Raw genomic sequence first — 23,796 nt, 5'->3', positions numbered from 1 at the left:
ATAATGATTCAGGGTGAGACACAAACACGGTTTGGAAAATAGATTCACGTTGCACATTCTCATTATATAATGTTTGTAAAAAAGAAAAGTTACGTGCTGGGGAGCGGAGTACCATGTGTTCTGGCGTCTGGGTGTTTATTGAACCAATCAGATAAGGGTAAATCGTGTGTGTGTGTGTGTGTGTGTGTGTGTGTGTGTGTGTGTGTGTGTGTGTGTGTGTGTGTGTGTGTGTGTGTGTGTGTGTGTGTGTGTGTGTGTGTGTGTGTGTGTGTGTGTGTGTGTGTGTGTGTGTGTGTGTGTGTGTGTGTGTGTGTGTGTGTGTGTGTGTGTGTGAGAATGTGCATCCCACTTTGGTGCCGCTAGAGGGCGAGACTTCGACTGATCCACACACACACACACACACACACAGGCGAGTCTGCGGCGGCCATGACTGTTGTGTTGTTGTTGTTGTTGTGATCTCTTCCTCTTCCTCCTCCTCCTCCTCTTCCTCATATTCCTCCGCTTTAATGCATCTGGACTATATGTATCGGGGTTTCGGCTTTTAGAATGCGGTGTTTTTAACCGGGATAGTCCCGTGAGTCGGTGCCCGCGGGTGGATGACCGTGAAGCGCAGAATGAGCGATATCGTTCCTCTGAGCAGCGCCACCCCGTCCGACCCGGAGAACCAGGACCACTTCCCGTTCGACGCCGAGGACGCGGGCGAGGAGAGCGACGCGCCGGAGCCCAGAGACGGCGCGGGCAGCCCGGAGGAGCTCAACGACGACGACACGTCCGGCGAGAGCGAGAACGTGCCCAAGACCTGCATCTATGACGGCTGCACCGAGACCACGACCCAGGTGGCCAAGGCCCGGAAACCGTGGATGTGCAAGAAACACCGGAACAAGATGTACAAGGACAAGTACAAGAAGAAGAAGAGCGACCAGGCCATGTCCTCCGGGAAACTAGACGTAAGAGCCGCTCGGTGTAAGCTTTACCTGCCGCGTCACGGCGTCATCTCGGTGTGTTCTGTGTTTGCTGATGCAGGAGAGCGCGGAGGAGAGGCCGGTGTCCGTTACTAAGCAACGGCTGGGTACCATTGGAGACAGACCCGCGCGCCCCTCCCTCATCGAGCAGGTGCTGAACCAGAAGAGGCTGGTGAGGGCATCCACACACACTTTACTCCTAATGCAGTGTGTGTGTGTGTGTGTGTGTGTGTGTGTGTGTGTGTGTGTGATGGGTAGGTTTAGGGGCTGTGTGTGTGTGTGTGTGTGTGTGTGTGTGTGTGTGTGTGTGTGTGTGTGTGTGTGTGTGTGTGTGTGTGTGTGTGTGTGTGTGTGTGTGTGTGATGGGTAGGTTTAGGGGCTGTGTGTGTGTGTGTGTGTGTGTGTGTGTGTGTGTGTGTGTGTGTGTGTGTGTGTGTGTGTGTGATGGGTAGGTTTAGGGGCTGTGTGTGTGTGTGTGTGTGTGTGTGTGTGTGTGTGTGTGTGTGTGTGTGTGTGTGTGTGTGTGTGTGATGGGTAGGTTTAGGGGCTGTGTGTGTGTGTGTGTGTGTGTGTGTGTGTGTGTGTGTGTGTGTGTGTGTGTGTGTGTGTGTGTGTGTGTGTGTGTGTGTGATGGGTAGGTTTAGGGGCTGTGTGTGTGTGTGTGTGTGTGTGTGTGTGTGTGAGGGCATCCACACACACTTTACTCCTAATGCAGTGTGTGTGTGTGTGTGTGTGTGTGTGTGTGTGTGAGGGCATCCACACACACTTTACTCCTAATGCAGTGTGTGTGTGTGTGTGTGTGTGAGGGCATCCACACACACTTTACTCCTAATGCAGTGTGTGTGTGTGTGTGTGTGTGTGTGTGTGTGTGTGTGTGTGTGTGAGGGCATCCACACACACTTTACTCCTAATGCAGTGTGTGTGTGTGTGTGTGTGTGTGTGTGATGGGTAGGTTTAGGGGCAGTGTGTGTGTGTGTGTGTGTGTGTGTGTGTGTGTGTGTGTGTTTGTGTGTGTGTGTGTGTGAGGGCATCCACACACACTTTACTCCTAATGCAGTGTGTGTGTGTGTGTGTGTGTGTGTGTGTGTGTGAGGGCATCCACACACACTTTACTCCTAATGCTGTGTGTGTGTGTGTGTGTGTGTGTGTGTGTGTGTGTGTGTGTGTGAGATGGGTAGGTTTAGGGGCAGTGTGTGTGTGTGTGTGTGTGTGTGTGTGTGTGTGTGTGAGTGAGTTACTGAGTGTGTGTGTGTGTGTGTGTGTGTGTGTGTGTGTGTGTGTGTGTGTGTGTGTGTTTGAGTGTGTGTGTGTGTGTGTGTGTGTGTGTGTTTGAGTGTGTGTGTGTGTGTGTGTTTGAGTGTGTGTGTGTGTGTGTGTGTGTGTGCTCAAATCCTTACGCTTGCCCATTTTTCCTGCTTCTAACACATCAACTCTGAGGACAACATGTTCACTTGCTGCCTAATATATCCCACCCACTAACAGACCATCAGTGTTACTCACCGGTCATAATGTTATGCCTGATCTGTTCCAGTAATGTTGATATGCTGTGAGTTTCTCTCATTGTCTGGTGTGTGTGTGTCAGTCTCTGCTCAGGAGTCCAGAGGTCATCAGTTTCCTCCAGCAGCAGCAGCGTCTCCTGACCACTCAGAGCCGGCCTCAGTCACAGCATTACTGACCCCTGACCCCTGGAGACCGCTGACCCCTGACCTGCTGACCCCTGGAGACCGCTGACCCCTGACCCGCTGACCTCGTCCTGTGGAACGCTAATGTTTCACACAGTTATTATATGAACTGTGAGCGTCTGATAGAGACAGAGCGACACGCGTCATAATCTGAAGGCCACGCCCATAACCTGAAGGCCACGCCCATAATCTGAAGGCCACGCCCACCGGGGGGGAAACAATCAAACCGTCTCCATTGACTTTGCATTGTGTGAAGCGGCTCCTTGTCATTTCGGACTTATTACAAAAAACAGAACAATGTCTAAAAGCTGATATGTGACAAAGTGTACAGCAAACAAGCTAAACAAAACCCACAACCAAAAACAAAGACGTTTTTATAAGCTATTGACCCAAAAAACAAGCGTTTAAGGACAAAAAAGTGGATACAGGCCATTGAGACACGTTATATTACACTGAGAAGTACACACACTAGAGGAGAACGTCATCAGAGACAGGAAATATAACACAAACCTGACATTTGGATATTTGACTTAACAATGACAGAATATTTACTGCACACACACACACACACACACACACACACACACACACACACACACACACACACACACTGAGACACACTGAGTGTCAGGATTGACCCATTCTTCAGCTGAAGCGTCACGCTTTACTGCCTTTATCCACTTTTGTCTCCTTAAACGCTCGTTTTTTGGGTCGACAGCTTATAAAAACTAATTTCTGTGTTGTTTAGCTTGTTTGCTGTACACCTTGTCACATATCAGCTTTTAGACATTGTTCTGTTTTTTGTTATAAGTCCAAAATGACAAGGAGCCGCTTCACACAATGCAAAGTCAATGGAGAGCGTTGGATTGGTTCCCCCCCGGTGTGGGCGTGGCCTAAATACGCTCTGTCTCTATGGTGTGAAGACTCTGCTGTCATCATCATCATCATCATCATCATCAAGCTCGATGACATCATCATCATCAAGCTCGATGACATCATGACTGAATCTACTGGTCATCAATAATGCGTTTGACCTCATGAGTGTTTTTAAATGAATGAAACTGCAGCTGTAGGAATGAATTTGAGTGATTTTAATCTACTCTGAGTGTGTGTTAGAGGAGGAGAATCAACATCTCCTGATGGTTTCCTCTCCTCTTCTCAGCCCAGATGTTCATGTGTTTCTCTCTTCAGTTTTTCGAGGATCATTCCAGGATTTTTCTGCTCATAATGGCCTTCACAACGGCTGAAGGTCCAAACCACTGCAGTTTCAGAGGCTCTGACCAATCACAGACGAGGAATAGAGTCTGATCTAGACAAACCATCGCCACACACACACACACACATTTATACACTTTAACCTCAGACGCTCGACTGTTTGTATGATGTCATCACGTCAGAAAGGTCACATGACGCAGGTGGAAGTGTTTAAACGAATGTGCAAAGACTAAATCAAACGCCCTTTACACAAATAAACAACGAATTGTAAAGTTGGAGGAGTTTCTGGGTCGGCACTTCCACCTGTGACCTTTCTGACGTGATGACATCATACGAACAGTCGAGCGTCTGAGGTTAAAGTGTATAAATGTGTGTGTGTGTTGTAAATGTGGCGATGGTTTGTCTAGATCAGACTCTATTCCTCATCTGTGATTGGTCAGAGCCTCTGAAACTGCAGTGGTTTGGACCTTCAGCCGTTGTGAAGGCCATTATGAGCAGAAAAATCCTGGAGTGATCCTCGAAAACTGAAGAGAGAAACACATGAACATCTGAGATGTGGGTCACCAATGAAAGCTGTAGTTTGGCCACATCAGAAGGACAGCATACACACAGAATCGTTCAATCAGCTTTATTATTATATTATTATTATTATTATTTTAAATGGTAGTTTGTATTGATCTTGTGCACACGGATCAGCTGTAGTGTGTGTGGGGTTTCCTCATCAGATGTTTGGTTTTTAAACGTCATGTGTGTTACAAAAGCAGGAAAGCTAACATGAGATGTTCTAGACGACACAAATAAAGCGAGTACCTGCTAACATATCCTGTGTGTTCCTGTGAGCGCCTGATCTACAGCGTCTCTAAGCTCAGGCTGAGCCGTGTGTGTGTGTGTGTGTGTGTGTGTGAGAGTCTCCTCAGCTTTAGGACACAGAGGAGATGGGGTTGTGTGGAGAGCCCATCTGGGTCAGGACCTTGTCCAGCCACTGAAGCGGCCCGTGCAGGTGTATCTCGATCCAGCAGGGGGTGCTGGTGACGTCCTGCCGATGGTACTCCGCCCCCCAGCCCTGAGAACAACACAAGAACACTCACATCTACAGTCCACCAGAACAACTCATATCCGTGTCCTTCATGATATATTTCAGCTTAGAAATAATCACACAACCCATAGTTTTCACGTGTCGTCACGCTTATAGGAGGGCAAAACACTCCACTGCCCGCTAGTCACATTTAGGTTTGTCGTCAGTATTAATGCGGTAAGACAGTGATATTAAAATACCAAATTCAATATACACCTTATTGATGTTGCATAGTTTGTACAGGAAAGCAGACAAACACAGAATATTAAAGGGTTAGTTCAGCCAAAACTGTAAATTGTGTCATTAATGACTGAGCCTCATGTGGCTGGACACCCGTCAGACCTCCGTTCATCTTCAGACACAAATGAAGATATTTTAGTGTAAATCTGATGCTCTGAAAGGCCTCCATTGGCTCAACTTTACACTCTCAAGACCCTTAAAAGACACTAAAGACTAAAGTTACAAAGTCCATCTCACTACAGCGGCTCTACAATAACTTTATGAAGACCAGAATAGTTTCTGTGCGCAAAAAAACCCTAAATAACGACTTATATAGTGATGACGATTTCAAAACACGGCATCATGAAGCTTCGAAGCGTTATGAATCAGTGAGTCGATTCAGCAGTTTGAATCGCCAAATTTCAGCAGTTTGGCGGTTTGACACACGATCTGAATCATGATTCGACTCACTGATTCATAACGCTCTGAACCGACTCACTGATTCATAACTCACTGATTCATAACTCACTGATTCATAACGCTCTGAATCGACTCACTGATTCTGAACCGCTGAATCGACTCACTGATTCATAACGCTCTGAACCGCTGAATCGACTCACTGATTCATAACGCTTCGAAGCTTCATGATGCCGTGTTTTGAAATCGTCATCACTATATAAGTCGTTATTTAGGGTTTTTTTGCGCACAGAAACTATTCTCGTCTTCATAAAGTTATTGTAGAGCCACTGTAGTGAGATGGACTTTGTAACTTTAGTCTTTAGTGTCTTTTAAGGGTCTTGAGAGTGTAAAGTTGAGCCAATGGAGGCCTTTCAGAGCATCAGATTTACACTAAAATATCTTCATTTGTGTCTGAAGATGAACGGAGGTCTGACGGGTGTCCAACCACATGAGGCTCAGTCATTAATGACACAATTTACAGTTTTGGCTGAACTAACCCTTTAAAGTCCTGTGATAGATATAATAGGAGAGGGCGAGGGCTCTATGAAGCGCTTCACCTTGACGAAACTCATCCTGATGGTGCACATCTTGGTGAGCTCGTACACCGCCTCGAAGCCGTGGTTCACCGACTGGGACAGCAGCTGGGCGAAGAGCTGGTTGTTGAAGATCTTCAGGCTGCATCCGCTCGGGATCTTGCAGACGGTGGTGGGATGGAAGCCGTGCTGGTAGTTACAGTTCCGGCTCTGGACGAATATACTGCTGTCGCTCAGACACTCGGCGTACACTTCCCCCCCCACATAATACAGGTGCACACCTGCAGACAGAGAAGGGTCAAAGGTTATCAAGGGTTACCACAGCTGAGAACCCTGATGGTGGTGCAGGATATAAACTCGCAACTGCGCAAAAAAGTTAATTGTGAAGAAAAGACTTGCGAGTTATATCACGCAATTCTGACTATATCTTGGAATTCTGACTTTATAACACACAAATGTGACTTTACATCAAAATTATGTGTTTCAGTAGCAGCTTACGAGTTAACATTCACTGCATACATTTGAGCAGTTAATAGCATTAGCATTAGCTAACGGCTGTGGCAACACAAGACTAAACATCATTATTCAAAATACTACTCACACACATTAAACTCTGTGCTTTCTGCAACTAGCGCTAATTGTTTGGGCCAGCGATAAACTCTTTATACTCGGCTAAAGAAATCACTTTTTTTTTTAAAGAATTTTCCCAGAAAACAACAAGATTTTCCAGGACATTTTATATTTTCTCTAATTTTCCAGGTTTTCCAGGACGAGTGGGAACCCTGATTAAGCGTTTTAAAAACGTCCCGCTGTTCTCAGTGACTGAAATACTGCAGCAGCTGCTGTATATGGATCATAACTGCCCAAAACGTGCATCTTGTTCACATATTTTTGTTTTAAGATGGAAATTTGACCGGCTTGTGCTGTAGTTCTGTGGCAGTTTGGGTTTCCTTGCCACTGTTTCCTCTGGCTTGGTTTGCTCAGTTGGAGACACTACATGTTCAACTAAATATCCAAATAAATCTAATTAATAAACTATATTAACCATATAAACTAAATTACTGATCTAAAGCCCACACTGTCACTGTATGATAATTGAAATGAACTGATGACATCAGCGTTTTCTCCAGAGCGGCTGAATTAAATTATGCTGCATTATTTTGCTGTTTAACACTGTAAAGCTGCTTTGAAACAATCTGCATTATTAAAAGCGCTTTATAAATAAAGCTGACTTGACTTCACCACCACATTACCCAGCATTCATCATGTTTTATAACATGCCAACTGGAAACCTTCATAATCTCCTGAAGCATCCTTGGCGCTCTTCCCACCAGGATCTCTCACACTAGTGTGTGTGTGTGTGTGTGTGTGTGTGTGTGTGTTTGTGTGTGTGTGTGTGTGTGTGTGTGTGTGTGTGTGTGTGTGTGTGCTGTAACCTATGGCAACACTTCATGTCTGTCCAACTCTGGCACAGAGACGCCCGTCCAGCAGCCTGAGAAAAACCAACATTTGGACAGTGTGCACTCGATCGGTCACTCGCCATAAACTCTGTCCTTTTCTCTTTATTACTTTCTCTAGGAATCGCATCGACGGATGAAGAGCATCATCAGCTCCATCTCAGACACACACACACTCACAGACAGGAGTGTGAGCAGTGTGTAATAAAGTACTCAAAAGCCATGACTTTGGTAAAAGTTAAAGTCACTGTTTAGAACAAACTTGAGTAAAAGTTTTAAAGTATTTGATATGTTTTGTACTTAAAGGGCCAGATCACCCAAAAATCAACATCAGCCCATGATTTACTACACGAGGTGTGTGTGACATTCTTCTCTCAGACGAATATAATCTGAGTTATATTACAAAAGTTCAGGCTAATCCAAGCTTTATAACAGCAGTAATAGTTGCTCTGTTTTTGAAGTGCATCTGTGCGTCATATAACTGCTCCAGCGGCTCTGGGGTGTTAATAAAGGCCTTCTGAAGCGAATCAACGCGTTTGTGTAAGAAAAATATTCATATTTAAAACTTTATCAAGTAAACTTTCGGCCTCCGCCTTCTGTGTAAAAGTGTTGAATGTTGAAAGTGAAACTCCAGATGTGTGTGTGTCGTCATGACGAGCTGAGCGTTAGTCTTTCCATCCGCCTTTCAACACTTTCTCCATACATTGAACAGGGAAGGCGGAGGCCGAAAGTTTACTTGATAAAGTTTTAAATATGGATATTTTTCGTTGATTCGCTTCAGAAGGCCTTTATTAACACCCCAGAGCCGCTGGAGCAGTTATATGACGCACAGATGCACTTCAAAAACAGAGCAACTATTACTGCTGTTATAAAGCTTGGATTAGCCTGAACTTTTGTAATATAACTCAGATTATATTCGTCTGAAAGAAGAATGTCACACACACCTCGTGTAGTAAATCATGGGCTGATGTTGATTTTTGGGTGAACTGGCCCTTTAAGTATTGAAAGTAAAAGTACAAGTAAATGCAAAACACAAAATGAGCAAACAAATGTTTTAAAAATTGTTCTATACACAGTTGGAGCAGCAAGATTGTGTTCAGTTTTAACTGTTTCTTCCATTTTGTTTTCTTTGGGGGGGGGAAATGGCAAACCTGTTTATTGTAAGTTTTAAATATAAAAAAATATTAGTATATTAATTATACCTTGTATACCTAGTACAGTAACTAATGTTAGAGACAACTTTAAAATGTATTAGTAAATGTTGATGAACAATACTTTTATCAACCTTAGTTAATGTTAAAAATGAACTCTTATTGTAAAATGTTAACATTTTATATAAATCCAAACAGCCGTGCTTAAAGATGGCCGTCTTCACACATAAAGTCATAGCACTGAAATTAGACACAGTATATGTATATTTCACACTTGATTTGCTTCTACTTTAGAACACTTGATGGTTATATAATCAACATATGTTACAGATATAAAGAAAAACTGAAATTGAATGAGTTTCTGTTTAAATGTTTCTGTCGGCTGCTCGAGGATAGTTTGATTTCTCATGTCACTGGCTTCAAATACGCCACTTCGCTGCTTACCGACTGCATAAAAGCGTCCATGTGGATATAAAATAATGCAAATAGGCTTGATGGTAACAAACGTGACATTAAATATTTAGATCAGGCTTGCGTTTGTTTTTGTCAGCTTGTTTTAACGGCTCGAGGTGTTCGCGTCCTCTCAGCCTCGATGGTAAAACAGCATCTGGTCTACAAATATATTGCTTTATAGGTGACAGGAAAACATACTGTAGTGTATAAATACCGTTTAGTTGTCTGTTATAAATCTGTTTTTGAAGTGTCCGCTGCACTTGCGCGAGCACTTGTTTGCACGTTTGCTTGCAGGCTTCAGAATTTATTTTGTAGTAAGAAACGAAAATGCTTTGAGTAAAGAACAGATTCTCCCAAAAAATACTCAAGTACTGTAACTAAGTATAATTACTTTTTTACATTACAACACTGAGTGTGAGTTAGGAACGGACAAACCTTTGCCTATGTGTGTGTGTGTCTGTGTGTGTGTGTGTGTGTGTGTGTGATGGGGGACAAACCTTTGCCTATGTGTCTGTGTGTGTGTGTGTCTGTGTGTGTGTGTGTGTGTGTGTGTGTGTGTGTGTGTGTGTCTGTGTGTGTGTGTGTGTGTCTGTGTGTGTGTGTGTGATGGGGGACAAACCTTTGCCTATGTGTCTGTGTGTGTGTGTGTGTCTGTGTGTGTGTGTGATGGGGGACAAACCTTTGCCTATGTGTCTGTGTGTGTGTGTGTGTGTCTGTGTGTGTGTGTGATGGGGGACAAACCTTTGCCTATGTGTCTGTGTGTGTGTGTGTGTGTGTGTGTGTGTGTGTGTGTGTGAGATGTGGGACAAACCTTTGCCTATGTGTCTGTGTGTGTGTGTGTGTGTGTGTGTGTGTGTGTGTGTGTGTCTGATGGGGGACAAACCTTTGCCTATGTGTCTGTGTGTGTGTGTGTGTGTCTGTGTGTGTGTGTCTGATGGGGGAAAAACCTTTGCCTATGTGTCTGTGTGTGTGTGTGTGTGTGTGTGTGTGATGGGGGACAAACCTTTGCCTATGTGTCTGTGTGTGTGTGTGTGTGTGTGTGTGTGTGTGTGTGTGTGTGTGTGTGTGTGTGTGTGATGGGGGACAAACCTTTGCCTATGTGTCTGTGTGTGTGTGTGTGTGTGTGTGTGTGTGTGTGTGTGTGTGTGTGTCTGTGTGTGTGTGTGTGTGTGTGTGTGTGTGTGTGTGTGTGTGTCTGATGGGGGACAAACCTTTGCCTATGTGTCTGCGTGTGTGTTCGATGGTGGAGTTGCGGTTGACGTTGGACAGTAACCCGAGGCAGAAGCGGTTCTTGTTGTTGGAGGGATCCGTGAAGCCGTCCACGAGGATGCTCCGGGAAGAGGCGTGGAACGTCTCGCCCACGCGGTTGTTGAGTTCGTAATACGCCACAGAACACCAGAACTCCGGCTCCTCGTAACACACCGGCCTCAGGTCTGCAGAGAGAGAGGGGCGTTCATTACAGATGTCTGAACTCTGAACCCTAACCCTAACCCTAACTCAGAGAGAGGGGCGTTCATTACAGATGTCTGAACTCTGAACTCTAAACCCTAACCCTAACCCAGAGAGAGGGGCGTTCATTACAGATGTCTGAACTCTGAACTCTAACCCTAACCCTAACCCTAACTCAGGTCTGCAGAGAGAGAGGGGCGTTCATTACAGATGTCTGAACTCTGAACTCTAACCCTAACCCTAACCCTAACTCAGGTCTGCAGAGAGAGAGGGGCGTTCATTACAGATGTCTGAACTCTGAACTCTAACCCTAACCCTAACCCTAACTCAGGTCTGCAGAGAGAGAGGGGCGTTCATTACAGATGTCTGAACTCTGAACCCTAACCCTAACCCAGAGAGAGGGGCGTTCATTACAGATGTCTGAACTCTGAACCCTAACCCTAACCCTAACCCTAACCCTAACCCTAACCCAGGTCTGCAGAGAGAGAGGGGCGTTCATTACAGATGCCATGGGTCATAGGTCACAGTATTCAGGTGTCATTCCATATTCACAATGCATTTTAATTTCCTACAGTGGGGCAAAAAAGTATTTAGTCAGCCACCAAATGCGCAAGTTCTCCCACTTTAAAAGATGAGAGAGGCCTGTGATCTTCATCATAGGTGCACTTCAACTATGAGAGACAGAAAGAAAAAAAAAATCCAGAAAAGCACATTGTCTGATTTTTACAGAATTTATTTGCAAATTATGGTGGAAAATAAGTATTTGGTCAATAACAAAAGTTCATCTCAATACTGTGTTATTTACCCTTTGTTGGCAATGACAGAGGTCAAACGTTTTCTGTAAGTCTCCACAAGTTTTTTCCACCCATTCCTCAATCAGATCTCCTCATGCAGATCTCCTCATGCAGATCTCCTCTAGAGCAGGGATGTTTTGGGGCTGTCGCTGGGCAACACAGATTTTCTATGGGGTTGAGATCTGGAGACTGGCTAGGCCACTCCAGGACCTTGAAATGCTTCTTTGAAGCCACTCCTTCTGTTGCCCGGGCGGTGTGTTTGGGGATCATAGTCATGCTGAAAGACCCAGCCACGTTTCAATCGTCAATGCCCTTGCTGATGGAAGGAGGTTTTTGGAAGGCCCCATTCATTCTTTCCTTTACACGGATCAGTCGTCCTGGTCCCTTTGCAGAAAAACAGCCCCAGAGCATGATGACCCCCCCCCCCCCCCATGCTTCACAGTAGGTGTGGTGTTCTTCTCTCTCCTCCAAACACGACAAGTTGAGTTTTTACCAAAAGTTCTATTTTGGTTTCATCTGACCATATGACATTCTCCCAATCCTCTTCTGGATCATCCAGATGCTCTCTAGCAAACTTCAGACGGGCCTTCTGATCATTTTGACCCCTCGGGGTGAGATCTTGCGTGGAGCCCCAGATGGAGGGAGATTATCAGATGTCTTCTATGTCTTGCTCCACAGTTGATTTCTTCACACCGAGCTGCTTACCTATTGCAGATTCATACTTCCAGCCGGGAGCAGGTCTACAGTTGTGTTTCTGGTGTCCTTTGACAGCTCTTTGGTCTTGGCCATAGTGGAGTTTGGAGTCTGACTGTTCGAGGTTGTGGACAGGGGTCTTTTATACTGATAACCAGTTCAAACAGGGGCCATTAATACAGGGAACCAGTGGAGGACAGAGGAGCCTCTTAAAGAAGAAGTTACAGCTCTGAGAGAGACAGAAATCTTGCTTTTTGTTATTGACCAAATACTTATTTTCCACCATAATTTGCAAATAAATTCTAAAAAATCAGACAATGTGCTTTTCTGGACTTTTTTTCTCATTCTGTCTCTCATAGTTGAAGTGCACCTATGATGAAGATCACAGGCCTCTCTCATCTTTTAAAGTGGGAGAACTTGCACATTTGGTGGCTGACTAAATACTTTTTTGCCCCACTGTAAATAAATAATAATAATGTGATTCAACACTGTTTGGAAACACCAGACTAGAGTTTCTTCTTATTGATTATGCAACAAACTTATATTAAATTATTATTTTTCAATTACATGTTGACCGTACAGCATCAACGGCTATAAATAACATTTCAATTGATTTTATACAAATCTATATTGTAAAGAAATAAAACAAAAAACATTAAAACACACAGGGTGGGTTGCACCAACAAGGAGTAATCTTAAATCTAGATTAAATCAAGGTTTATCTAATAATTCTGTTGCACCAAACTTAAAATATTTGTTTAAAAATAAGCAGGTTTACATTTAAACCATCATTTTGATCCTGAATTTAATTTATATTTAAGATAGATTAACTTTAATCCTGCTGCTCCATAACTAAACTCAGATTTAAATCTCAATTATGGATTCATTTTAAATTTACATGTGAGGAGGTTTAAATAAAATATAGTGCACCTACAATTGAACTATGCAGATGATTGAACAGATAAACAGTGGGTGTGTCGTCAGGTCTCAGATGTGTTTATTACTAATGTAAATGAAAAATAAAGCGAATAAAGACGTCAGAGTGTGAGGGTCGTGAGTTTACACCTGCTATCGATTCAATATAAACATTTGGCTAATAAAAACTTGCCAGATTTATTCATAGGCATACATGCATTAAATATTGAAGAACATTAAACATGACAATGAATATTCTATGTAATGGTGCATATAATTAGCAAAATGCTCGTCTCTAGAGTTAATTTTTCTAGCTGACTAACGAGTTTATGGACACTGGATATGGTTTTTCTGAGGTAATGATGTTACATGACATTTACAAGCCGTTTTACTGACGTCTTTCTGCGGTTGAAACACTTGAGCTATTCTATGTGATATGATCCAGATTTCAGTAAGTTATTCTGTATCTTTAACACACTTTCAGAAGCTCCTTCATGTTTATTTTGCGCTGTAACTGGTATTAATGCGGAAGAGAAGAAGCGTTCATGTTTGCTCAGTGCTGCCGGTTCTCTAGAGCGGAGGCAGAGCGATCTCACGCCACAGCGACAAAACGCCATTTATGCTTTTGAATTGAGTAAAAAATAGACGTAATCTGAAATCTGAGACTTTGTTTCGTATCAATAGTAATAAAGCACAAAGACTATTGTGATATTGAAAACAGGATGACTAAACGATTCTTGGGATTTAAGAATCAATATTGTTTTGAAAAAGTGAGAATCGATTAAAATAATAATAATCAATATTTTTTACCCAGCCCTAATAAATATATTTTCAGGTTTATGAAACGCACAATGTTTTCATTGCATGTCTCTCTACGTAGCGCTTTATAAAGACAGCTGACATTTTACAAGTTTAATTACTTTATCGGCAAGAGCTACTTATGTCAGAGAGAGTTTCTGGTGGTCAATAAAGAAGGAAATTGAATATTAGTATTGTTGTTGTTGTCAATGGTGATTCCATTATGGCGGCGAAAATTAATCATAAATGGAGGTTTTAATCGCGGGTTAAATTCTAATCCCCGATTTGTTAAAGTGGTGCAACACAACTCGATTTAAAATAAAGCCTAGATCAACAAATCCTAGATTAGCTCTAAACTGAGTTTTGATTTAATCCTTGTTGGTGCAACCCACCCACACCCACACTCTCTCTCTCACACACACACACACACACACACACACACACACACACACACACACACACACACTCTCTCTCACACACACACACACACACACACACACACACACACACACACACACACACACACACACACACTCTCACACACACACACACACACACACACACACACACACACACACACACACACACACACACACACCTCTGTGCGGGGCTGACAGGATGAGTTTGTTGGGGTTGTTCTCTCCGGGCTTCACCTCCGCGGGCGGAGCGCTCTCCATCAGGCTGTAGGGTGGAGGCGGCGTCTCTGCTGTGCAACGACAGACTCCATGAATGAGTGTCATTCAGCAAACAGCGGATCCGGAGTGTGTGTGTGTGTGTGTGTGTGTGTGTGTGTGTGTGTGTGTGTGTGTGTGTGTGTGTGTGAGAGTGTGTGTGTGTGTGTGTGTGTGTGTGTGTGTGTGTGTGTGTGTGTGTGTGTGTGTGTGTGTGTGTGTGTGTGTGTGTGTGTGAGAGTGTGTGTGTGTGTGTGTGTGTGTGTGTGAGAGTGTGTGTGTGTGTGTGTGTGTGTGTGTGTGTGTGTGTGTGTGTGTGTGTGAGAGAGTGTGTGTGTGTGTGTGTGTGTGTGTGTGTGTGTGTGTGTGTGTGTGTGTGTGTGTGTGAGAGTGTGTGTGTGTGTGTGTGTGTGTGTGTGTGTGTGTGTGTGTGTGTGTGTGTGTGTGTGTGTGTGTGAGAGTGTGTGTGTGTGTGTGTGTGTGTGTGTACCTGTGATCTGGTAGGGGCTGGCGGGGCCGGTGCTGGGGGAACTGGGGAAGCTGGGAGCCGCGGGCGACTGGGAGCTGGACTGGGATGAGGAGAAGGAGCAGGGCATCGCCGGGAAGGAGTCGGGGAACGTGGCATTCTGGGGCATCAGAGGCTCGTTGTGCAGGGAGGCGTTCCGGAACCGGGCCAGCAGACTGTGCTGAGGGTTGAACTCACTGTGGCGCGGCACAAGGACTGGAGGAAGCACTGGGAAGAGAACAGAGGAACACTAATGCACATACACTCACCTAAAGGATTATTAGGAACACCTGTTCAATTTCTCATTAATGCTATTATCTGATCAACCAATCACATGGCAGTTGCTTCAATGCATTTAGGGGTGTGGTCCTGGTCAATCTCCTGAACTCCACACTGAATGTCGGAATGGGATAGAAAGGAGATTTAAGCAAGTTTGAGCGTGGCATGGCTGTTGGTGCCAGACGGGCCGGTCTGAGTATTTCACAATCTGCTCAGTTACTGGGATTTTCACCCACAACCATTTCTAGGGTTTACAAAGAATGGTGTGAAAAGGGAAAAGCATCCAGTATGCGGCAGTCCTGTGGAGAAAATGCCTTGTTGATGCTAGAGGTCAGAGGTCATGGGCCGACTGATTCAAGCTGATAGAAGAGCAACTTTGACTGAAATAAATACTCGTTACAACCGAGGTCTGCAGCAAAGCATTTGTGAAGCCACAACACACACAACCTTGAGGCGGATGGGCTACAACAGCAGAAGACCCCACCGGGTACCACTCATCTCCACTACAAAGAGTTGAAGACTGGAAAAATGTTGCCTGGTCTGATGAGTCTGGATTTCTGTTGAGACATTCAGATGGTAGAGTCAGAATTTGGCGTAAACAGAATGAGAACATGGATCCATCATGCCTTGTTCCCACTGTGCAGGCTGGTGGTGGTGGTGTAATGGTGTGGGGGATGTTTTCTTGGCACACTTTAGGCCCCTTAGTGCCAATTGGGCATGGTTTAAATGCCACGGCCTACCTGAGCATTGTTTCTGCCCATGTCCATCCCTTTATGAGCACCATGTCCCCATCCTCTGATGGCTACTTCCAGCAGGATAATGCACCGTCACAAAGCTCCAATCATTTCAAACTGGTTTCTTGAACATGACAATGAGTTCACTGGACTAAAATGGCCCCCACAGTCTCCAGATCTCAACCCAATAGAGCATCTTTGGGATGTGGTGGAACGGGAGCTTCGTGCCCTGGATGTGCATCCCACAAATCTCCATCAACTGCAGATGCTCTCCTATCAATATGGCCAACATTTCTAAAGAATGCTTTCAGCAGCTTGTTGAGTCAATGCCACGTAGAATTAAGGCAGTTCTGAAGGCGAAAGCGGGTCAAACACAGTATTAGTGTTTCTAATAATCCTTTAGGTGAGTGTATAACCCATACGGAGGGAAGAGAGTGTGTGTGTGTGTGTGTGATCCCACCTGGCGTCTCCACGCGCCGGTAATGATATGGATTGATGCAGATGTCCTTCTGCTTGGAGCCGAAGGGGAACTCGCAGCCCTCCAGCGCCTTGAGCTCGTGGTGCGACTGCAGGTCCGGCCAGCGCCACACGCGGCAGTAGATGACGTGGGGCAAACCCTTCCGGTGCGACACCTGGAGCCGCCCATCCAGAGACCGAGGGATGGTCACACATTTACTGGGCTGGCCCGGACAGCTCAGAGCCTTTTCCAGCTCTTCCATGGCGCCTTTCTTCTTCTTCAGCTTCTTTACGAGGGAATCCACAGCCTTTTCCGCCCACTTCTCCTCCTCATCCCCCTGTTTCCAGCCCAGGAGCCGCTTCACAGCTGGACTGGTGAAGGAGAAGAGGGACGTGATGGAGGTGGTGGAGTGCATCATGGGACACGTCAGACTCTCAGTTCAATCTGGTGAAACAAACCAGCATGTCAAGTCTTGTTAAAGGCACAATATGTAAGATTATATTAGAATATCCTCTAGATCGGTGCTATATATTGTGCTGACTTGTGTTCATTATCCCAGATGTTCCCAAGAATGTTTAAATCCAGACACGCCTTTGTGTTGAGTACGAGACGGAACATTACATATTGTGCCTTTAATTTTCCTTTTATTTATAATTCAATTTTTTTATTTTTATTTATCTAATTATTTTATATAAATTAATCAGAATTATTTTAATACAATTTTATATTTGTGTGATTATCATTATTTTTAAAAAAATTAAATAAATAAAAAATATACAATTATTTGAAAAATACTGACTTATTTATGATTTACTTTCTTTATTATTATTATTAATTATTTTGTATTGATGTATTAAGTAAAACATAATTTTTGCATTACAGTAATAACAATTAAGGAAGAAAAATGGGCTTAATTTTCATAAAAAATAATGTCAAGCAATGGCCAAATCTAGATTTTTAGCCTAAAATATTGAGCTAAATATCGCACTTTCTTTAAGCAAAATATAAGTTCCCACTTTTCTTATGATTTTGGGGTGAAATATGATATAATGATTCACTCGATCAGGGCGTAATCACAGCACATGTATGATCTGTTGTGGTCAGTCACAGCACATGTATGATCTGTTGTGGTCAGTCACAGCACATGTATGATCTGTTGTGGTCAGTCACAGCACATGTATGATCTGAGGTATAGTTGTGGTCAGTCACAGCACATGTATGATCTGTTGTGGTCAGTCACAGCACATGTATGATCTGAGGTATAGATGTGGTCAGTCACAGCACATGTATGATCTGAGGTATAGTTGTGGTCAGTCACAGCACATGTATGATCTGTTGTGGTCAGTCACAGCACATGTATGATCTGAGGTATAGTTGTGGTCAGTCACAGCACATGTATGATCTGAGGTATAGTTGTGGTCAGTCACAGCACATGTATGATCTGAGGTATAGTTGTGGTCAGTCACAGCACATGTATGATCTGAGGTATAGTTGTGGTCAGTCACAGCACATGTATGATCTGAGGTATAGATGTGGTCAGTCACAGCACATGTATGATCTGAGGTATAGTTGTGGTCAGTCACAGCACATGTATGATCTGAGGTATAGTTGTGGTCAGTCACAGCACATGTATGATCTGAGGTATAGTTGTGGTCAGTCACAGCACATGTATGATCTGAGGTATAGTTGTGGTCAGTCACAGCACATGTATGATCTGAGGTATAGATGTGGTCAGTCACAGCACATGTATGATCTGAGGTATAGTTGTGGTCAGTCACAGCACATGTATGATCTGAGGTATAGTTGTGGTCAGTCACAGCACATGTATGATCTGAGGTATAGTTGTGGTCAGTCACAGCACATGTATGATCTGAGGTATAGTTGTGGTCAGTCACAGCACATGTATGATCTGAGGTATAGTTGTGATCAGTCACAGCACATGTATGATCTGAGGTATAGATGTGGTCAGTCACAGCACATGTATGATCTGAGGTATAGTTGTGATTAGTCACAGCACATGTATGATCTGAGGTATAGATGTGGTCAGTCACAGCACATGTATGATCTGAGGTATAGATGTGGTCAGTCACAGCACATGTATGATCTGAGGTATAGTTGTGGTCAGTCACAGCACATGTATGATCTGAGGTATAGATGTGGTCAGTCACAGCACATGTATGATCTGAGGTATAGTTGTGGTCAGTCACAGCACATGTATGATCTGAGGTATAGTTGTGGTCAGTCACAGCACATGTATGATCTGAGGTATAGATGTGGTCAGTCACAGCACATGTATGATCTGAGGTATAGTTGTGGTCAGTCACAGCACATGTATGATCTGAGGTATAGTTGTGGTCAGTCACAGCACATGTATGATCTGAGGTATAGTTGTGGTCAGTCACAGCACATGTATGATCTGAGGTATAGTTGTGGTCAGTCACAGCACATGTATGATCTGAGGTATAGATGTGGTCAGTCACAGCACATGTATGATCTGAGGTATAGTTGTGGTCAGTCACAGCACATGTATGATCTGAGGTATAGTTGTGGTCAGTCACAGCACATGTATGATCTGAGGTATAGTTGTGGTCAGTCACAGCACATGTATGATCTGAGGTATAGTTGTGGTCAGTCACAGCACATGTATGATCTGAGGTATAGTTGTGATCAGTCACAGCACATGTATGATCTGAGGTATAGATGTGGTCAGTCACAGCACATGTATGATCTGAGGTATAGTTGTGATTAGTCACAGCACATGTATGATCTGAGGTATAGATGTGGTCAGTCACAGCACATGTATGATCTGAGGTATAGATGTGGTCAGTCACAGCACATGTATGATCTGAGGTATAGTTGTGGTCAGTCACAGCACATGTATGATCTGAGGTATAGATGTGGTCAGTCACAGCACATGTATGATCTGAGGTATAGTTGTGGTCAGTCACAGCACATGTATGATCTGAGGTATAGTTGTGGTCAGTCACAGCACATGTATGATCTGAGGTATAGTTGTGGTCAGTCACAGCACATGTATGATCTGAGGTATAGTTGTGGTCAGTCACAGCACATGTATGATCTGAGGTATAGTTGTGGTCAGTCACAGCACATGTATGATCTGAGGTATAGTTGTGGTCAGTCACAGCACATGTATGATCTGAGGTATAGATGTGGTCAGTCACAGCACATGTATGATCTGAGGTATAGTTGTGATCAGTCACAGCACATGTATGATCTGAGGTAAAGTTGTGGTCAGTCACAGCACATGTATGATCTGAGGTATAGTTGTGGTCAGTCACAGCACATGTATGATCTGAGGTATAGTTGTGGTCAGTCACAGCACATGTATGATCTGAGGTATAGTTGTGGTCAGTCACAGCACATGTATGATCTGAGGTATAGTTGTGATCAGTCACAGCACATGTATGATCTGAGGTATAGATGTGGTCAGTCACAGCACATGTATGATCTGAGGTATAGTTGTGATTAGTCACAGCACATGTATGATCTGAGGTATAGATGTGGTCAGTCACAGCACATGTATGATCTGAGGTATAGTTGTGGTCAGTCACAGCACATGTATGATCTGAGGTATAGATGTGGTCAGTCACAGCACATGTATGATCTGAGGTATAGATGTGGTCAGTCACAGCACATGTATGATCTGAGGTATAGATGTGGTCAGTCACAGCACATGTATGATCTGAGGTATAGTTGTGGTCAGTCACAGCACATGTATGATCTGAGGTATAGTTGTGATCAGTCACAGCACATGTATGATCTGAGGTATAGATGTGGTCAGTCACAGCACATGTATGATCTGAGGTATAGATGTGGTCAGTCACAGCACATGTATGATCTGAGGTATAGATGTGGTCAGTCACAGCACATGTATGATCTGAGGTATAGTTGTGGTCAGTCACAGCACATGTATGATCTGAGGTATAGTTGTGGTCAGTCACAGCACATGTATGATCTGAGGTATAGTTGTGGTCAGTCACAGCACATGTATGATCTGAGGTATAGTTGTGATCAGTCACAGCACATGTATGATCTGAGGTATAGATGTGGTCAGTCACAGCACATGTATGATCTGAGGTATAGTTGTGATTAGTCACAGCACATGTATGATCTGAGGTATAGATGTGGTCAGTCACAGCACATGTATGATCTGAGGTATAGATGTGGTCAGTCACAGCACATGTATGATCTGAGGTATAGTTGTGGTCAGTCACAGCACATGTATGATCTGAGGTATAGATGTGGTCAGTCACAGCACATGTATGATCTGAGGTATAGTTGTGGTCAGTCACAGCACATGTATGATCTGAGGTATAGTTGTGGTCAGTCACAGCACATGTATGATCTGAGGTATAGATGTGGTCAGTCACAGCACATGTATGATCTGAGGTATAGTTGTGGTCAGTCACAGCACATGTATGATCTGAGGTATAGTTGTGGTCAGTCACAGCACATGTATGATCTGAGGTATAGTTGTGGTCAGTCACAGCACATGTATGATCTGAGGTATAGATGTGGTCAGTCACAGCACATGTATGATCTGAGGTATAGTTGTGATCAGTCACAGCACATGTATGATCTGAGGTAAAGTTGTGGTCAGTCACAGCACATGTATGATCTGAGGTATAGTTGTGGTCAGTCACAGCACATGTATGATCTGAGGTATAGTTGTGGTCAGTCACAGCACATGTATGATCTGAGGTATAGTTGTGGTCAGTCACAGCACATGTATGATCTGAGGTATAGTTGTGGTCAGCTGGTCCTCTCCCTTCCTGTCAGGACTCAGAACATGATCTGCTAAAATCAATGGCGTCTCCGCTCCTGACACCAGAGAAGCTCCAGCTCTGGCCAGGTCAAATAATAACTCCTGAAAATATGATTTCAGAGGAGCAACACACCCATAACTAATCAAACAATCACATGAGATCATACAGGACTAATACAGCACATGAAATCATGCTTCAGGTTCAGATCAATGGAGGGTGAACACACCAGCTGTGTGTGTGTGTGTGTGTGTGTGTGTGTGTGTGTGTGTGTGTGTGTGTGTGTGTGTGTGTGTGTGTCCTCATGAACCTGGCGTCTGGCAGTCTGAGAGCTGAGATAGGCTTAATCACCAGCTCCCCCGCACTCACACACACACACACACACACACACACACACACACACACACACACACACACACACCAACATCTACTGCACTTGGTTTGCTTTAAGAAATGTTAAAATAATACACTTATTAAATAAAGAAGTATTCCAGGTGAACGCGACTGTCAGGCGTGTGTCAGCGTCGATCCGCGTCATGTGTCCCGCAGCCTCCGGTCATACGGACGGAAGCAACAAGTTAACGGGATTCATAAAAAATACCGCGTCAAGACTAAATTTTTTTTTTTAAATTATTATTATTTATAAATAATTTAATTTTTTTACTTTTGAAGTCCCGAAATATATTACTATCAGAAGTGGTCTATATAACTTATCAAATGTTTTATTACCTTATTCTTGTGAGGAGCCGAAGGACCATCCGCGCGCTCGGTAATTCCGCCAAACAGTCTCGCGCCGATCGGAGGTGAAGCGCGCGCGTGTTTGGATGCGCGAGAGCGGCGTCAGTCTGACTGGAGCCTCAGCGCCTGCGTGCGGATCCATCCGCCGCTCCTGGAACTCTCCCAGACGCCAGACACACGGAGGATCATCATCATCATCCCGTTCAGGAGAGCGGCGGCTCCCGAGGGAGAACAGCCCCGTCCGGCCAGCGCTCGGTCACTTTCCGTGTGTTTTCAGGGACGGACGGCAGCGCGGACAGCCGTGTTTCCTTTGACAGCAAGTCAAGCACCTTTTGGCCAAAGTTGTAAAGTGAAAGTGACTGTCAAAGTACTTTTTTTTCCTTCTTTTTTTTAGTTTTCATGACTTTCATTACAGTAATTCCCACACCGTCGACGGATCAACGGTATTTTAGAGGAATTCGCGCGCTTTAAGTTCAAAAACGCTTCAAATAAATGACGGTTGAATAACGGTTTTATATCAACACTGGTCATAAATAAGTACGTTTTGTACGATGTTGTTTATCGATCCCAATGAAAACAGCCAAATGTTGCTATGGTTACAGGGAACGCGACAGAAACGGTTTGTTTACGTTTAAAAATAAGCACATTTCAGACATTGACCCGCCCTTTTGCTTTCCTTTGAAGGGTTCAAGAATTGTTTTGAAAGCATGTCAGATTTAATAATAATATAGAAAATAAGTAAATTGTTCGTGCAAGTATTTTTTTTACTTCCTTTAATACAATTGTATACGTTTGTGTGTGATTAAATCATCATTATTGTAAAAATTAAATACAAAATATGACAATTATTTGAAAAATACTGACATATCATTTATGATTTATTATCTTTATTATTATTCAACCCACCTCAAACCCGCTTTAACGCTAACATGAGTCATTGTGATTAAAAAACGAGCAGTTTTCTAATTATTTAATCAAGTGGGGGGAAAAAACAGGTGTTCATTTAAAAAAAAAAAACTCTCTCTCAACATTTACCTGCTATATATTTAATACTCGGAAGCAGAAGATTGATAAAGTTAGAGTAGTGGTAAGAATCGAACAGATTTATGCTCAGACTGGCGCAGCGCCAGCGCGTTATCGATGGCCCTACTTCTTCTCCTGCGCTCCTCGGCGCGGACGGATACACTTCGATTGGAGTGGAGTGACTTGTCCAGTTAATGACGCAAACCAGGATGGCGACAGAGAGTCTAGAAGTTTGACATTTTCACAGTTTACAACAACTGCAGGGGAACGTAACAATACTCCCAATAATGACAGCTCGCATATTCAGGCTCTCTTTGATCAAACCAGTCTGGCTGGAGGAATTCGCGTCCAATAGAAGGACAGGCAAAGCGATCCGCTTCCATCAAGGTGCAGGATCTTCTAAACCACTGACGAGGCTCATATTCAGAGCTGAGCTGACGGGAGAAATACGATACATAACGGAGCTTAAAAATACTTTATCGATGTAAAATGTTTAAAAACACTCTCTTTTACAGCTGACGAGATAAAGGTCTGAAGTAAGCCTTCCTGGTGGAGAGAAAGAGAGGAACAGGATATTCTCAGAGCAGCCCATTGTGTAAAGCACATTAAAAAGAGCGAGAGGTGAGGATGAGTCTAGATCCCCTCGGCTCCTGTACACATTCATAACATCATATATATGGACCAATAATATGCCATGGACCATCGCAGGCGGTCAACATAAAGTGTTAAACATGGATTTGGGTGGCACTG

The 23,796-nt window shown here is 43.8% G+C and overlaps 2 protein-coding genes across 3 annotated transcripts; one reads left to right on the top strand and one right to left on the bottom strand.

Moving 5' to 3' along the window:
- The first annotated feature begins 403 nt into the window (after positions 1-403).
- Positions 404-3,709, top strand: rfxap (regulatory factor X-associated protein). Its single transcript, XM_079804093.1, has 3 exons — positions 404-947; positions 1,024-1,134; positions 2,545-3,709. The coding sequence occupies exons 1-3, from the start codon at positions 597-599 to the stop codon at positions 2,635-2,637; spliced, it is 555 nt and encodes a 184-aa protein (XP_079660219.1). The 5' UTR covers positions 404-596; the 3' UTR covers positions 2,638-3,709.
- A 763-nt stretch (positions 3,710-4,472) lies between these two features.
- smad9 (SMAD family member 9) lies at positions 4,473-22,111 on the bottom strand. Of its 2 annotated transcripts, none has more exons than XM_079804794.1 (7): positions 22,015-22,111; positions 16,505-16,945; positions 15,017-15,259; positions 14,454-14,561; positions 10,418-10,639; positions 6,170-6,426; positions 4,473-4,922 (listed from the first exon to the last, which is right to left on the bottom strand). In XM_079804794.1, exons 2-7 carry the CDS (start codon positions 16,917-16,919, stop codon positions 4,779-4,781), a joined length of 1,389 nt encoding a protein of 462 aa, XP_079660920.1. In that variant the 5' UTR covers positions 16,920-16,945; positions 22,015-22,111; the 3' UTR covers positions 4,473-4,778. The 2 variants fall into 2 exon arrangements, with proteins under 2 accessions (XP_079660920.1, XP_079660921.1); XM_079804795.1 differs by having other exon boundaries at positions 14,454-14,558; positions 22,015-22,096.
- Between the last annotated feature and the right edge of the window lie 1,685 nt (positions 22,112-23,796).

The sequence above is a fragment of the Gobio gobio genome, assembly GCF_949357685.1.
Source record: "Gobio gobio genome assembly, chromosome: 22".
Taxonomy (NCBI): domain Eukaryota; kingdom Metazoa; phylum Chordata; class Actinopteri; order Cypriniformes; family Gobionidae; genus Gobio; species Gobio gobio.
This window is presented reverse-complemented; position numbering and strand designations above follow the sequence as displayed.

What these genes read in the sequence shown, in the direction of transcription:
- rfxap (XM_079804093.1), top strand. Translation starts at nt 597, where the DNA reads ATGACCGTGAAGCGCAGAATGAGCGATATCGTTCCTCTGAGCAGCGCC. An exon ending in TGTCCTCCGGGAAACTAGAC is followed by an intron (nt 948 to 1,023) that starts GTAAGAGCCGCT and finishes TTGCTGATGCAG; the next exon opens with GAGAGCGCGGAGGAGAGGCC. An exon ending in TGCTGAACCAGAAGAGGCTG is followed by an intron (nt 1,135 to 2,544) that starts GTGAGGGCATCC and finishes TGTGTGTGTCAG; the next exon opens with TCTCTGCTCAGGAGTCCAGA.
- smad9 (XM_079804794.1), bottom strand. Translation starts at nt 16,919, where the DNA reads ATGATGCACTCCACCACCTCCATCACGTCCCTCTTCTCCTTCACCAGT. An exon ending in CCTGTCAGCCCCGCACAGAG is followed by an intron (nt 10,640 to 14,453) that starts GTGTGTGTGTGT and finishes CTCTCTCTGCAG; the next exon opens with ACCTGAGGCCGGTGTGTTAC. An exon ending in ACGCAGACACATAGGCAAAG is followed by an intron (nt 6,427 to 10,417) that starts GTTTGTCCCCCA and finishes CTCTGTCTGCAG; the next exon opens with GTGTGCACCTGTATTATGTG.